This window comes from Nerophis ophidion, linkage group LG09 (genome assembly GCF_033978795.1).
Source record: "Nerophis ophidion isolate RoL-2023_Sa linkage group LG09, RoL_Noph_v1.0, whole genome shotgun sequence".
Taxonomy (NCBI): Eukaryota; Metazoa; Chordata; class Actinopteri; order Syngnathiformes; family Syngnathidae; genus Nerophis; species Nerophis ophidion.
In genome coordinates, this window is record NC_084619.1 from 60,606,950 (window position 1) to 60,621,776 (window position 14,827).

Sequence of the window (14,827 nt, forward strand, 5' to 3'; positions counted from 1 at the left end):
TGTGAATCCCTGGATTTTTTTTCACATTCTGTCTCTCACAGTTGAAGTGTACCTATGATGAAAATTACAGACCTCTGTCATCATTTTAACTGGGAGAACTTGCACAATCGCTGGCTGACTAAATAATTTATTGCCCCACTGTATACATATATCCATCCATTTTCTACCGCTTATTCCTTTTTGGGGTCACGGGGGGCGCTGGCGCCTATCTCAGCTACAATCGGGCGGAAGGCGGGGTACACCCTATATATATATATATATATATATATATATATATATATATATATATATATATATATATACAATAGTTTGGGGAACAAATATGTTTGTAGGCCAACTCCATGAAACCAGAAGGCGCTTTTCTAACCTATGAATATTATACCAAATAATAGATTGCAAGAATCCAATTGAACCCAGAATCGATTCTGAGGTGAATGGTCACCCGAGCAGTCGAAATTGGACCGAATCCTTAGGTTCCCAAAGACTCACGCCTCCATTGTAGCGTCAAAAATCACTCCCCTCATGACTTGGATGTTTTTTGTGTCATTGTTGCGGACAAAAATGTCCGATTTTGCAGCAGCTTTTTCAAAAAGGTGCGGCCAAAAAAATGCAACGTTGTAGGCTTCTTTTTTTTCCCCAGCCTGTGGTTTTATGGATTTGTGATCAAAGTGTTTTTGTTCCTTGTAACCACAAAAAGTACGGGATTCCAACAAATAGAAATGTGTTTTTTTTAAACTGTTTTGGTCCCATTTACAGCTCGACAAGATTTTGCGGCCGCCAAAATGTTCAGGGAAGTTGCGAGGCCGCACATAATGCAAAGGGACAAAGTTGATATTGTGACAATCGGTGAGGTCCCAACATGGCAAAGTCCTGGAAGGTAGATAAATATCAGGCTGAATTACATAACCCAAAGCCAGTGAAGTTGGCACGTTGTGTAAATGGTAATTAAAAACAGAATACAATGATTTTCAAATCCTTTTCAACTTATATTCAATTGAATAGACTGCAAAGACAAGATATTTAATGTTGGAACTGAGAAACTAAATTTATTTTGCAAATAATCATTAACTTCGAAATTAATGGCAGCAACACATTGCAAAAAAGTTTACATAGGGGCATTTTTACCACTGTTTTACATGGCTTTTCCTTTTAACAACACTTGGTAAACGTTTGGGAACTGAGGAGACACATTTTTTAAGCTTTTCCAGGTGGAATTCTTTCCCATTCTGGCTTGATGTACAGCTTAAGTTGTTCAACAGTCCGGGGGGTCTCTGGTATTTTAGGCTTCATGTTGTGCCGCACATTTTCAATGGGAGACAGGTCTGGACTACAGGCAGGCCGTTTTAGTACCCGCACTCTTTTACTATGAAGCCATGCTGTTGTAACAAGTGGCTCGGCATTGTCTTGCTGAAATAAGCAGGGGCGTCCATGATAACGTTGCTTGGATGGCAACATATGTTGCACCAAAACCTGTATGTACTTTTCAGCATTAATGGTGCCATGGTTAAGTTACCATGCCTTGAACACTAATACACCCCCATACCACCACAGATGCTGGCTTTTATACTTTTTGCCGATAACAATCTGGATGGTTCTTTTCCTCTTTGTTCCGGAGGACACGACGTCCACAGTATCCAAAAACAATTTGAAATGTGGACTCGTCAGACCACAGAACACTTTTCCACTTTGCATCAGTCCATCTGGGTATTGTTGGCTTTTTTAATTTTGCGTAGTACAGTTTTAACTTGCACTTGTAGATGTTGCGATGAACTATGGTTACTGACAGTGGTTTTCTGAAGTGTTCCTGAGCCCGTGTGGTGATATCCTTTACACACTGATGTGTGTTCACTGATTTTTGATGCGGTACCGCCTGAGGGATTGCTTACGTGCAGTGATTTCTCCAGATTCTCTGAACCTGTTGATGATATTACAGACCGTAAATGGTGAAATTCCTAAATTCCTTACAATAGCTGGTTGAGAAATGTTGTTCTTAAACTTTTTGCCAATTGGCTCATGCATTTGTTCACAAAGTGGTGACCCTCGCCTCGTCGTTGTTTGTGAATGACTGAGCATTTCATGGAAGCTGCTTTTATACCCAATCATGGCACCCACTTGTTCCCAATTAGCCTGTTCACCTGTGGGATGTTCCAAATAAGTGTTTGATGAGCATTCCTCAACTTTCTCAGTGTTTTTTGCCACTTGTGCCAACTTTTTTGAAACCTGTTGCAGGCATCAAATCCTAAATGAGCTAATATTTGCAAAAAATTAAAAAGTTTACCAGTTCGAACTTTAAATATCTTGTCTTTGCAGTCTATTCAATTGAATATAAATTAAAAAGGATTTGAAACTCATTCTATTCTGTTTTTATTTACCCAACGTGCCAACTACACTGATTCTGTGTTTTGTACGACATACTGATATGTCGTACAAAAAAGTAAAGTAGCTACAATAACCGAAGAGAAAATAAACGCTCAAAGGAGGCGAGGTTACAAGTGCTGGGCTGCAGGTGGGTTAGGGTGAGCAAATCCAACGCTTCTTTTTCACCCACCTACCTGTGAAAATGCCGTAATCTTTATTGTTTCAGAGGAAGATGTTCCTCGCACCAAAAGTTCTGCAAAGACATCACGCTTCAACACATCAAACCCTATGCGGTGCCTGAAATGCCAGCATCGCGACGACGCTGATCGCCTGCCTACCAAGGAACCTGCTGCCGCAAAGAAAGGTGGTCACACACTGCGTTTCCATCTACTTTTAGAAAATAATAGACATAAATAAGGCACCAGTATCGCTGTCAAAAAGCGGAAGTCATGGATAATGCCTTGGGGGGGAAAAAATTCTTTGTGCATTTTTGTCCAGATTTGCACCAAAATGCTGACTTATCTAAATCCTACATAACAAGCAAACAGCGATGGATATTTATGATACAAATGTTTGCAAGTGTCCTTCATTTCTTGTCTCAGATTTTTTTTAAAAAGGTGCATTGTGTCATGAAGTGTTTAATATTTGAGCAGCGTCCTTGAAGCCAACCCGCCATGAAATGGCATGTGTTGTGTGATATTGCAGTACAGTGTTGTGTGTCTACCATGTTGCCAGACTGGTGAGTGTGCGGCAACACTGCCAGCTTGCTCTTTTCATGGAGGGACCAACGTTGTTTCTCCTGGAACGCCACCTCTTTGTTTACGACGATTCCCCGGCCTCGCCCACGCGCCTGCCGTAATACCCGCCTGTGTTGGCACACATGGAAACACGTCGTCGGTGTTTCTCTTTTTCGTGATTGCCCTTGTTTTTGTTTTGTTTTCACCACCAGGACTGGAGTATGATTGAGTTAAAGCTGCATGTTTCTGCAGATAGAGAGGCGTTCCTTTAAAAGACTGACTCGTTATTTTATTTTAGCAACAAGATAATCACTGGTCATCGTTATAAGATGAGATGTGAATAAGAGTAATTTACATTGACACAAATATTGGTAAAAACAATGTGTTCGACTTACTGCCGATGATGTGGTCCTGATGGCTTCATCTGACCGGGATCTTGAGCTCCCACTGGATCAGTTCGCAGCCGAGTGTGAAGCGACCGGAATGAGAATCAGCACCTCCAAGTCCGAGTCCATGGTTCTCGCCCGGAAAAGGGTGGAATGCCATCTCCGGGTTGGGGAGGAGACCCTGCCCCAAGTGTAGGAGTTCAAGTACCTCGGAGTCTTGCTTACAAGTGAGGGAAGAGTGGATCGTGAAATCGACAGGCGGCGTCTTCAGTAATGCGGACGTTGTACCGATCCGTTGTGGTGAAGAAGGAGCTGAGCCGGAAGGCAAAGCTCTTAATTTACCGCTCGATCTACGTTCCCATCCTCTCCTGTGGTCATGAGCTTTGGGTCATGACCGAAAGGATAAGATCACGGGTACAAGCGGCCGAAATGAGTTTCCTCCGCCGTGTGGCGGGGCTCTCCCTTAGAGATAGGGTGAGAAGCTCTGCCATCCGGGAGGAGCTCAAAGTAAACCCGCTGCTCCTTCACATCGAGAGGAGCCAGATGAGGTGGTTCGGGCATCTGGTCAGGATGCCACCCGAACGCCTCCCCAGGGAAGTGTTTAGGGCACGTCCAACCGGTAGGAGGGCACGGGGAAGACCCAGGACACGTTGGGAAGACTATGTCTCCCGGCTGGCCTGGGAACGCCTCGGGATCCCCCGGGAAGAGCTGGACGAAGTGGCTGGGGAGAGGGAAGTCTGGGTTTCCCTGCTTAGGCTGTTGCCCCCGCGACCCGACCTCGGATAAGCGGAAGAAGATGGATGGATGGATGGTAAAAACAATTCTAAAATGTTAATAGTTGTATTTATTATTTGTCAGGGATTCCACTTCGCCATGCTTTTGAGTTTTCCTTAACCTTCAGAATTGTATGGCATTTTAATATCAAAGATAATACACAAAAAAGTAAGAATAAACTATCAATCAATCAATCAATGTTTACTTATATAGCCCTAAATCACTAGTGTCTCAAAGGGCTGCACAAACCACCACGACATCCTCGGTAGGCCCACATAAGGGCAAGGAAAACTCACACCCAGTGGGACATCGGTGACAATAATGACCCAGTGGGACGTCGGTGACAATGATGACTATGAGAACCTTAGAGAGGAGGAAAGCAATGGATGTCGAGCGGGTCTAACATGATACTGTGAAAGTTCAATCCACAATGGATCAAACACAGTTGCGAGAGTCCAGTCCAAAGCGGATCCAACACAGCAGCGAGAGTCCCGTTCACAGCGGAGCCAGCAGGAAACCATCCCAAGCGGAGGTGGATCAGCATCGCAGAGATGTCCCCAGCCGATACACAGGCAAGCAGTACATGGCCACCGGATCGGACCGGACCCCCTCCACAAGGGAGAGTGGGACATAGAACAAAAAGAAAAGAAACGGCAGATCAACTGGTCTAAAAAGGGAGTCTATTTAAACGCTAGAGTATACAAATGAGTTTTAAGGTGAGACTTAAATGCTTCTACTGAGGTGGCATCTCGAACAGTGTTAAGGGTCTAAAAAATAAAATTGAATTTCGAATTAATATCGATTTTCTTTTTTTGTAGCGATTATTAAATCGATTAAATAAAAAAAATTAAAATCTGTCCTGTCCAGCCACTCAAACAAATCATATGGTTGATGTTGATGTTCTATATCTGCTGTACAGATTTACTTTATAAAAGAGAAGTGTTGGATTTTGACTTTATTAAACGTTTGGGTAAAATTTTATTCAACAAAACCAGTTTTCATTTAAGTAATATCGAAATTTATCAGAGCTGTTTGTCTATTCTATGGAGGAATGTAGTTAATCATAAAACTGACACTCAATGTTACTAAAACGTGTGTGTGTGTGTGAATGAATATTAGAATAAAAATTAGGACAATAAACCATAAAAGTGAATCCAAATTAAAAAAGGCTTAACTCCGTAAAATAAAAACAAACCAAATCAATTATACTGAACAAAAATATAAACATTATATTTTGTTTTTTGATCCCATTTTCCATGAGTTGAACTTAAAGATGTTAAACACAACAGACCATCCATCCATCCCTCTTCTTCCGCTTATCCGAGGTCGGGTCGCGGGGGCAGCAGCCTAAGCAGGGAGGACCAGACTTCCCCCTCCCCTTCCACTTCGTCAAGCTCCTCCCGGGGGATCGCAAGGTGTTCCCAGGCCAGCCGGGAGAGATAGTCTTCCCAACATGTCCTGGGTCTTCTACTGGTCGGACATGCCCGAAACACCTCCCGAGAGAGGCGTTCGGGTGGCTCCTCTCCATGTGGAGGAGCAGTGGCTTTACTTTGAGCTCCTCCCGGATGGCAGAGCTTCTCACCCTATCTCTAAGGGAGAGCCCCGCCACCCGGCGGAGGAAACTCACTTCGGCCGCTTGTACCCGTGGTTTTGTCCTTTCGGTCATAACCCAAAGCTCATGACCACAGGTGAGGATGGGAACATAGATCGACCGGTAAATTAAGAGCTTTTCCTTCCGGCTCAGCTCCTTCTTCACCACAACGGATTGATACAGCGTCCGCACCGATCCGCCTGTCGATCTCACCATCCACTCTTCCCTCACTCGTGAACAAGACTCCGAGGTATTTGAACTCCTCCACTTGGGGCAAGATCTCCCCCCCAACCCAACAAGGGTGGCACTCCACCCTTTTACGGGCGAGAACCATTGACTCGGACTTGGAGGTGCTGAGTCCCATCCCATCAAACACAAAAGACCTATTCCTCTTAAATATTGTTGACAAATCTGTCGAAATCTGTGTTAGTGAGCATTTCTTTTTTGCCAAGATAATCCATCCTACTTCACAGCTGTGCTAATGAAGATTAAACAGCATGACTATTGCACAGGTGTGCCTTAAACTGCCCACAATTAAAGGCCACGCTAAAATGTGCAGTTTTCTTTTATTGAGGGTCAGACACGCAGTCAGTATCTGGTGCAACACGTCCTTGGCTTAGTGTTGATCAGGTTGTTGATTGTGACCTGTGAAATGTTGGTCCACTCCTCTTCTACGGCTGTGCCAAGTTGCTGGATATTGGCAGGAAGTGGAACACGGCGTCGTGTACGCCGGTCCACAGCATCTCACACATGCGCCATGGGTGACATGTCCAGTGAATATGCTGGCCATGCAAGAACTGCCATGTTTCCAGCTTCCAGGAATGATGTACAGATCCTTGCAACATGGGGTCGTGCATTGTCGTGCCGCGACATGAGGCGATGGTGAATGGCACAACAATGGGCCTCAGGATCTCGTCACCGTATCTCTCCACTATGGGCCACTCCATTCACAACGTTAACATCAGCAAACCGATCTACCACACGACCCAACACAGGCTGTCTGCAATCTGCCCTGATCGGTGAACCGGGATTCCAACGTCCCAGACGGCATCGAATGTGAGCATTCGCCCACTCAAGTCGGTTACGATGACGAACTGCAGTCAGGTGGAGACCTTGATGAGGACGACGAGCATGCAGTTGAGTTTCCCTGAGAAAGTTTCTCACAGTTTGTGGAGAATTTATTTGGTTATGCAAACCAATTGTTGCAGCAGCTGTCCGGGTGGCTGATCTCAGACGATCATGGAGGTGCACCTGTTGGATGAGGAGGCCCTGGGGTGCTGTGGTTACTGCGGAGGTGAGGCTGGTTGGATCTACTGCCAAATTCTCTGAAACTGCTTTTGATAGAGAAATGAACATTCCATTCACAGGCAACATCTCTGGCGGAAATTCCTGCAGTCAGCATGCAAACTGTACGCTTCCTCAATAGTTGCTACATCCGTTGTATTGTGCTGTGTGATAAAACTGCACATTTCAGAGTGGCCTTTTATTGTAGGCAGTCCAAGGCACACCTGTGCAATAATCAGGCTGTTTAATCAGCACCTTGATATGCCACACATGGGAGGTTGGATGGATTATCTTGGCAAAGAAGAACTGCTCACTAACACAGATTTGTGAACAATCTTTGAGAGAAATAGGTCTTTTGTGTACATAGGGAAAGTTTGACATATTTGAGTTAAACTCATGAAAAATCGGAGCAAAAACAAAAGTGCTGCGTTTATATTTTTGTTTAGTATATTAACAAAATTGGCTTCACGGTGGAAGACGGGTTAGTGCGTCTGCCTCACAATACGAAGGTCCTGAGTAGTCTGGGATTCGATCCCGGGCTTGGGATCTTTCTGTGTGGAGTTTGCATGTCCTCCCCGTGAATGCGTGGGTTCTCTCCGGGTACTCTGGCTTCCTCCCACTTCCAAAGACATGCACCTGGGGATAGGTTGATTGGCAACACTAAATTGGCCCTAGTGTGTGAATGTTGTCTGTCTATCGGTGTTGGCCCTGCGATGAGGTGGCGACTTGTCCAGGGTGTACACCGCCTTCCGCCTGATTGTAGCTGAGATAGGCACCAGCGCCCCCCGCAACCCCATAGGGAATAAGCGGTAGAAAATGGATGGATATGAACAAAATTAAAACATCACTTGCTGTACAATGTCCGCTCTCACTGGGATGCTGATTGATGGGATGTTTATACCTTCCTGTTTAGATTAATCAATTCTCAAACAGGTTTAAAAAAAAAACATATTTTTGGGACTTTCTGCCCATCTATAAGTTGGATGTTAAAGTCTACCAACTTGTGGGTTTATATCCTCAACATTCTACAAACCCCGTTTCCATATGAGTTGGGAAATTGTGTTAGATGTAAATATAAACGGAATACAATGATTTGCAAATCATTTTCAACCTATATTCAGTTGAATGCACTACAAAGACAACATATTTGATGTTCAAACTAATAGACTTTTTTTTTTTTTGCAAATAATCTTTAACTTTAGAATTTGATGCCAGCAACACATGACAAAGAAGTTGGGAAAGGTGGCAATAAATACTGATAAAGTTGAGGAATGCTCACCAAACACTTATTTGGAACATCCCACGGGTGTGCAGGCTATTTGGGAACAGGTGGGTGCCATGATTGGCTATAAAAACAGCTTCCCAAAAAATGCTCAGTCTTTCACAAGAAAGGATGGAGCGAGGTACACCCCTTTGTCCACAACTGCGTGAGCAAATAGTCAAACAGTTTAAGAACAACGTTTCTCAAAGTGCAATTGCAAGAAATTCAGGGATTTCAACATCTACGGTCCATAATTTCATCAAAAGGTTCACAGAATCTGGAGAAATCACTGCACGTAAGCGGCATGGCTGGAAACCAACATTAATGACCGTGACCTTCAATCCCTCAGATGGCACTGTATAAAAAAAACAACATCAATCTCTAAAGGATATCACCACATGGGCTCAGAAACACTTCAGAAAACCACTGTCACTAAATACAGTTCGTTGCTACATCTGTAAGTGCAAGTTAAAGCTCTACAATGCAAAGCGAAAGCCATTTATCAACAACATCCAGAAACGCCGCCGGCTTCTCTGGGCCCAAGATCATCCAAGATGGACTGATGCAAAGTGGAAAAGTGTTCTGTGGTCTGACGAGTTCACAATTCAAATAGTTTTTGGAAATATTCGACATTGTGTCATCCGGACCAAAGGGGAAGCGAACCATCCAGACTGTTATCGAAGCAAAATTCACAAGTTAGCATCTGTGATGGTATGGGGGTGCATTAGTGCCCAAGGCATGGGAAACTTACACGTCTATGAAGGCACCATTAATGTTGAAAGGTACATACAGGTTTTGGAACAACATATGCTGCCATCTTTTTCATGGACGCCCCTGCTTATTTCAGCAAGACAATGCCAAGCCACATTCAGCACGTGTTACAACAGCGTGGCTTCGTAAAAAAGAGTGCGGGTACTTTCCTGGCCCGCCTGCAGTCCAGACCTGTCTCCCATTGAAAGTGTGTGGCGCATTATGAAGCGTAAAATACGACAGCAGAGACCCGGACTGTTGAACGACTGAAGCTCTACATAAAACAAGAATGGGAAAGAATTCCACTTTCAAAGCTTCAACAGTTAGTTTCCTCAGTTCCCAAACATTTATTGAGTGTTGTTAAAAGAAAAGGTGATGTAACACAGGGGTGAACATGCCCTTTCCCAACTACTTTGGCACGTGTTGCAGCCATGAAATTCTAAGTTAATTATTATTTGCAAAAAAAAAATAAAGTTTATGAGTTTGAACATTAAATATATTGTCTTTGTAGTGCATTCAATTGAATATGGGCTGAAAAGGATTTGCAAATTATTGTATTCCGTTTATATTTACATCTAACACAATTTCCCAACTCATACGGAATTTAGATTGAAACCAGATTGAAAAGCTTAACTAGCCGCATGTGGACCCCGGGCCTTAATTTGCCCAGGTCTGGGTTAGAGTGTCCGCCCTGAGATGGGTAGGTTGTGAGTCATACTAAAGACGATAAAAATGGGAGCCATTACCTCCCTGCTTGGCACTCAGCATCAAGGGTTGGAATTGGAGGTTAAATCACCTAAAATGATTCCCGGGCGCAGCCACCGCTGCTGCTCACTGCTCCCCTCACCTCCCAGGGGATGGAACAAAATGATGGGTCAAATGCAGAGGACAACTTTCACCACACCTAGTGTGTATGTGACTATAATTGATACTTTAACATTTATTAACGGGATAAAATATGTCATCTCTACGTGCCGCACAAAAAAAGTCGACCACAAGCCGCCCTTTTTGGGCCTGGGAGCCGCGTTACCATGGCAACAAGCAGCGGATCCAGCGTGGCGATAACAAATTGTTGAGGGTAGCGTAGCAACATGGTCTCGCCGCTGACACCTGTTGACCCCCGGCGTCAGGGGTCAACGGGCCTCCCGGCGAGGAGCAACCCGGTTTGACCCAAATCCGTTGCGGCTCCGCCTCCGCCCGGTCGGCCTTTCTGTCCTCTTTTTCCTCTCCATCTCTCCCACGCCGCTACTCCCCGCGCGTCCCTCCCCCAACTCTTGGGAAGATGTGCGCATGTCGCCGATGAGTCAGTTTGTGGAGGCAGCGTGATAGTGTGTGTGTGTGTGTGTGTGTGTGTGTGTGTGTGTGTGTGTGTGTGTGTGTGTGTGTGTGTGTGTGTGTGTCTCCCACAAAGGCATCTGCTTCCGCCTGTCAGCCAGACGCAGCAGAGAGGGGAGGGGGAGGACGGTCGCAGAAGATGCTGCCGCAGCTCCTCGTCTCCGCCTGACCTGTGAGGGACTCGGGATGCACGGCCACGCTTAAGGGCGGCGGCGGCGGCGCAGGGGAGCGCGCACGTGCGGCGAAGCCATGGCGAGCGCCCGGCCGGGGGTGCACGCCTTGAAGCTCCAACCTCCCGCGGTGTCTTGCACGCTGAAGAGCGGCAGCAACTTCATCAAATGGGACGAGGTGAGACGGCGCCGATTGCAAAAGTACTTTTATTTTATTTTATTTTATTTATTTTTTATGAACATACCTTAAAATGCACATTTACGATGAAAAGACGAAATCAGTCACGTTGTGACTGCCAGCACCTGTTGATTACACGCCAGCGAGGTGCGTGTGCTGGCATGTTGGAGCACCCTTACAATGGTTGCTATGGTAACTGGGATGGCTACCCATGCCTAAACAGACCTGATGTGTGCGTGAAGACCTACAGCACTGTTGTATCTAAAGTGTGTGTGTGTCTAGTTGATACTTGGTCAATACAGCAAAGCTTTACGCTCTATTTTGGAGAGTCAGTTGCCATGACAACTGTTGACTGGTTAGTCAGTGCACAGGAAAAACAAGTCACCTTTGAATCGCAATTTTTATTCATTCCTGATTCTAAATCAGTTCATATTTTCAAAAATGTATAAAAAAAAAATATATATATATATATTTTATGAGAATACGTTTCTAAAAATAAATTTTTAAGCCGTCTCAATGCAAACAGAATCGTGAGTCTCATTCATCCCGATTCTAAATCGATTCATAATTTTACAAAAAATAAATGTTTTTTTTTTACAAACAGAATATGTATGTAAATATATGTTATTGGCCATTTCAGTGCAACCATAATCGCGATTCTTATTCATCCCGATTCATAAGTTTCAATAATATCTATTTAAAAAAATAACTCGAAAACATATTTTTAGATATGTTTTTTTTTTTATGTAAGAATACATTTTTAAAAAGACGTTTTTTGGCCATGTCAATGCAAACAGAATCCAATTCTCACTCATTCCAATTCTAAATTGATTTATAATTTTCAAAAAATGTATTTATTTTTTTATGAAATATAAAAAAAAATTTAAAAAGGGGTATGATTTTTTTTCATTCATAAGAATGCATTTTTAAAAATATATATATTTTTAGTCCATCTTCATGCAACAGGTATCACAATTCTTATTCTTCCTGTTCCTATATGTATTTATAACTTTCAAAAAATGAATAAAATATACATTTTTAAATATATATAAAAAAAATTTATTTCATTGTAATACATTCGTATATATTTTTTAAAATATATATAAATGTGTTTTTATTTTTCTAAGAATCCATATTTCTATTTTTTTTTTAAATATATATAAATGTGTTTTGTATTTTATAAGAATACTTTTTTTTAAGTCGTTTTTAGGCGATCTCCATGCAACCAGAATCCTGTTTCTCATCCATCCCAATTCTAAATCGAGTCATCATTTTTAAATACGAATATATTTTATTTTTTATTTTTGTAAGAATACATTATTCAAATAAGTTTTTTTGGCCATCTGAATGCAACCAGAATGAAATTCTTACTAATCCCGATTCTAAATTGATTTATGATTTACCCAAAAACATTTTATTTAAAACAAATAAATAAAATATATATTTTTTAATTGATTTATATGAATATATTTTTAAAAAATAAATGTTTGGCCATCTCCATGCAACCAGTATTGTGATTCTTATTCATTCCAATTCTAAATGTATCCATATTTTACAAAATATTGATTTGAAAAAAAATATGCATCTATTTAAAAAATATATATATATATATATATATTTTTTTTTTTTCGAACCACGTTTGTAAATAGAAAAGTTTGTATACTGAAGCAAATTTCTCCACAAGAAAACATTTTAAATAAGAATAATTGGTTCCAGCCTGGACAAAGTTTAGTAAAAGTTTGTACGCTTTGAAGACCACTAAAAGTCCTTCACAGAGCAATCATAACAAGGGGGGTAATGGATCAAAGTTCTACATAATAATACAATCAAAACAACAACAGCAAGCTGAACTGTCCTCCCACCACACACACACATTGTCTCTAGCCTTTGGTGCACTCAGTTTGAAATCACAAAATTATTTAACTTTGAACAGCCAGATTGAGACTATGATTACATAAAAATAAATCCACTTTACCTTGTCTGTTAGTCTTCTTGGCATTCAGCAGAGGAAGCAGTGTTTACGACGCTGTTGTTTCCTAAACCACACATCACTTATCCATTGCTTTTTTTCTCCCTCATATTGAGCAAAACTACAAAAAAAGCCCATAAAAACGTCTAACGAGCACACAAAGTAGTAATTAGCACAGTTGCTAACGACCACACTGCTGAGCTGACAATGGATGTGCTGCCGGGCACAAAATGGATGCAATGCAGACACACAATGGGGTGGATGAAACGTTCCTAAAATAAAACATTTTTTTATTTGATCTGCTGTTTGTCGATTAATAAAGTTTTTACAATGAAAGGTTCTTAGATCGAGGTTCCACCGTAATGTAAATCCAATTCTTGTGTTCCAGACACAATAGTTTTATAGGCAGAAATACCTATAAATTATGAATAAAATATTATAAATTAACATTCAACCTTATTTTATCTTAACTGAAAACTCTTGTTCATAATATAGATGAAGTTTGAATAAGATTAATTAATATTCTATCCTAAAACATTAGCATGTTAACGTTAGCATGCTAAAGTAGGATAAGTTGTCGTACTTCTATCAAAAAACATCATTGTTAGGTTTAATGGCGTAAACATACGAATTTAGCTGAACAGCCAGCAGCAAGTATCAAAATTTACGATCCGTAGGTTAATATGAAGAAAATTAGCAAAAATGCTGTCATAAAATGTATTTGGATTAAGTTAGCATACTTGTATGATGAAGCTAAGTATCAAAAAACATGATTTTAGGTTTAAATAAACACAATTAACAAAAATTGTAGCATAAATCATTAGCATGTTAATGTTGGCATGCTAACATAGGATAAGTTAGCACACTTCTAAAATGGAGCCAAATCACAAAAAAAATATTTTAGGGTTCAAACAAACTAAAATTAACTATGATGCTAGCATAAAACATTTGCATTCTAACATTAGCATGATGACATAGGACACATTAGCATATTTGTAAGATAGCAGCAAGTATTAAAATGCACTATATTTATTTGCAAACGTTCGAAATGAGCTGAATAGGCTATTATTAACATGCTAATGTAGATGAAGTTTGAACAAGATTACCTAAATTAGCATGTTAACCCTAGCATGCTAAAATAGGATAAGTTATCGTACTTCTATCAAAAAACATGATTGTTAGGTTTAACGGTGTAAACATACGAATTTAGCTTAAAAGCTAACAGCAAGTATCAAAATCCACGACCTGTAGGTTTATACGAAGAAAAGTAGCAAAAATGCTAGCATAAAACGTTAGCATACTAATATAGATGAAGTTAGCATACTTGTATGATACAGCTAAGCATAAAAAAAAATGATTTTAGGTTTAAATAAACACAATTAACAAAAATTCTAGCACAAATCATTAGCATGTTAATGTTGGCATGCTAACATAGGATGAGTTAGCATACTTCTAAAATGGAGCCAAATCACAACAAAATGATTGTTATGTTCAAACTAATTTAACCATAATGCTAGTATGAAATGTGTCAAAATAATTGTATCTAAGTTATCACAAAACTTTGTGTTTCAATGAGTTCCTGGCGAGCAGACAAAAGCTGTCTTTGATCCTACCAAGAAGAAGGTTTGTAAAACTCCACTGTGTAGGATGGGAAACAACATGAAGGTGTTTGGTTTCCACAGAAAGATTTTGTCTTGACACGAGAACTACAAAGCTGAGAGGAAGCAGGACCAGACTCTTTGAACTGTTTGTAATCAAAGGCGATGGCTGTTTACGACCCCCTTGCCTTAGAAACAACTGTTCCCATGTAATCTGGGAAAGTCCAAATAAAAGAGGTGTACAATCTTACGTCAGAGCGTGGTGGAACTGTACAAGGAGTACAGTCCAGACGTTTCTCCTCAATTGAGCCAAATTTAATTCTTTCTCTGTTTAATTATTTGCTTCTTGTCTTGTTTAATCGACGTCATCAGTGTTTGAACCTGACAAAATGATGACATAGGACAAATTACCGTATTTCTAAGATAGCAGCAAGTA

The 14,827-nt window shown here is 41.2% G+C and overlaps 1 protein-coding gene across 2 annotated transcripts in view; it reads left to right on the top strand.

The window, feature by feature from the left end:
- Window positions 1–9,698: 9,698 nt before the first annotated feature.
- plcb1 (phospholipase C beta 1) overlaps window positions 9,699–14,827 on the top strand; it is a 63,732-nt gene continuing 58,603 nt past the window's right edge. Inside the window, exon 1 of one of the 2 annotated variants that reach the window (XM_061911377.1) lies at window positions 9,699–10,824. In XM_061911377.1, coding sequence (XP_061767361.1) covers window positions 10,726–10,824 — 99 coding nt within the window. In that variant the 5' untranslated portion in view covers window positions 9,699–10,725. The remainder of the gene's footprint in view (window positions 10,825–14,827) is intronic. The other variant, XM_061911376.1, reaches the window with a different exon arrangement.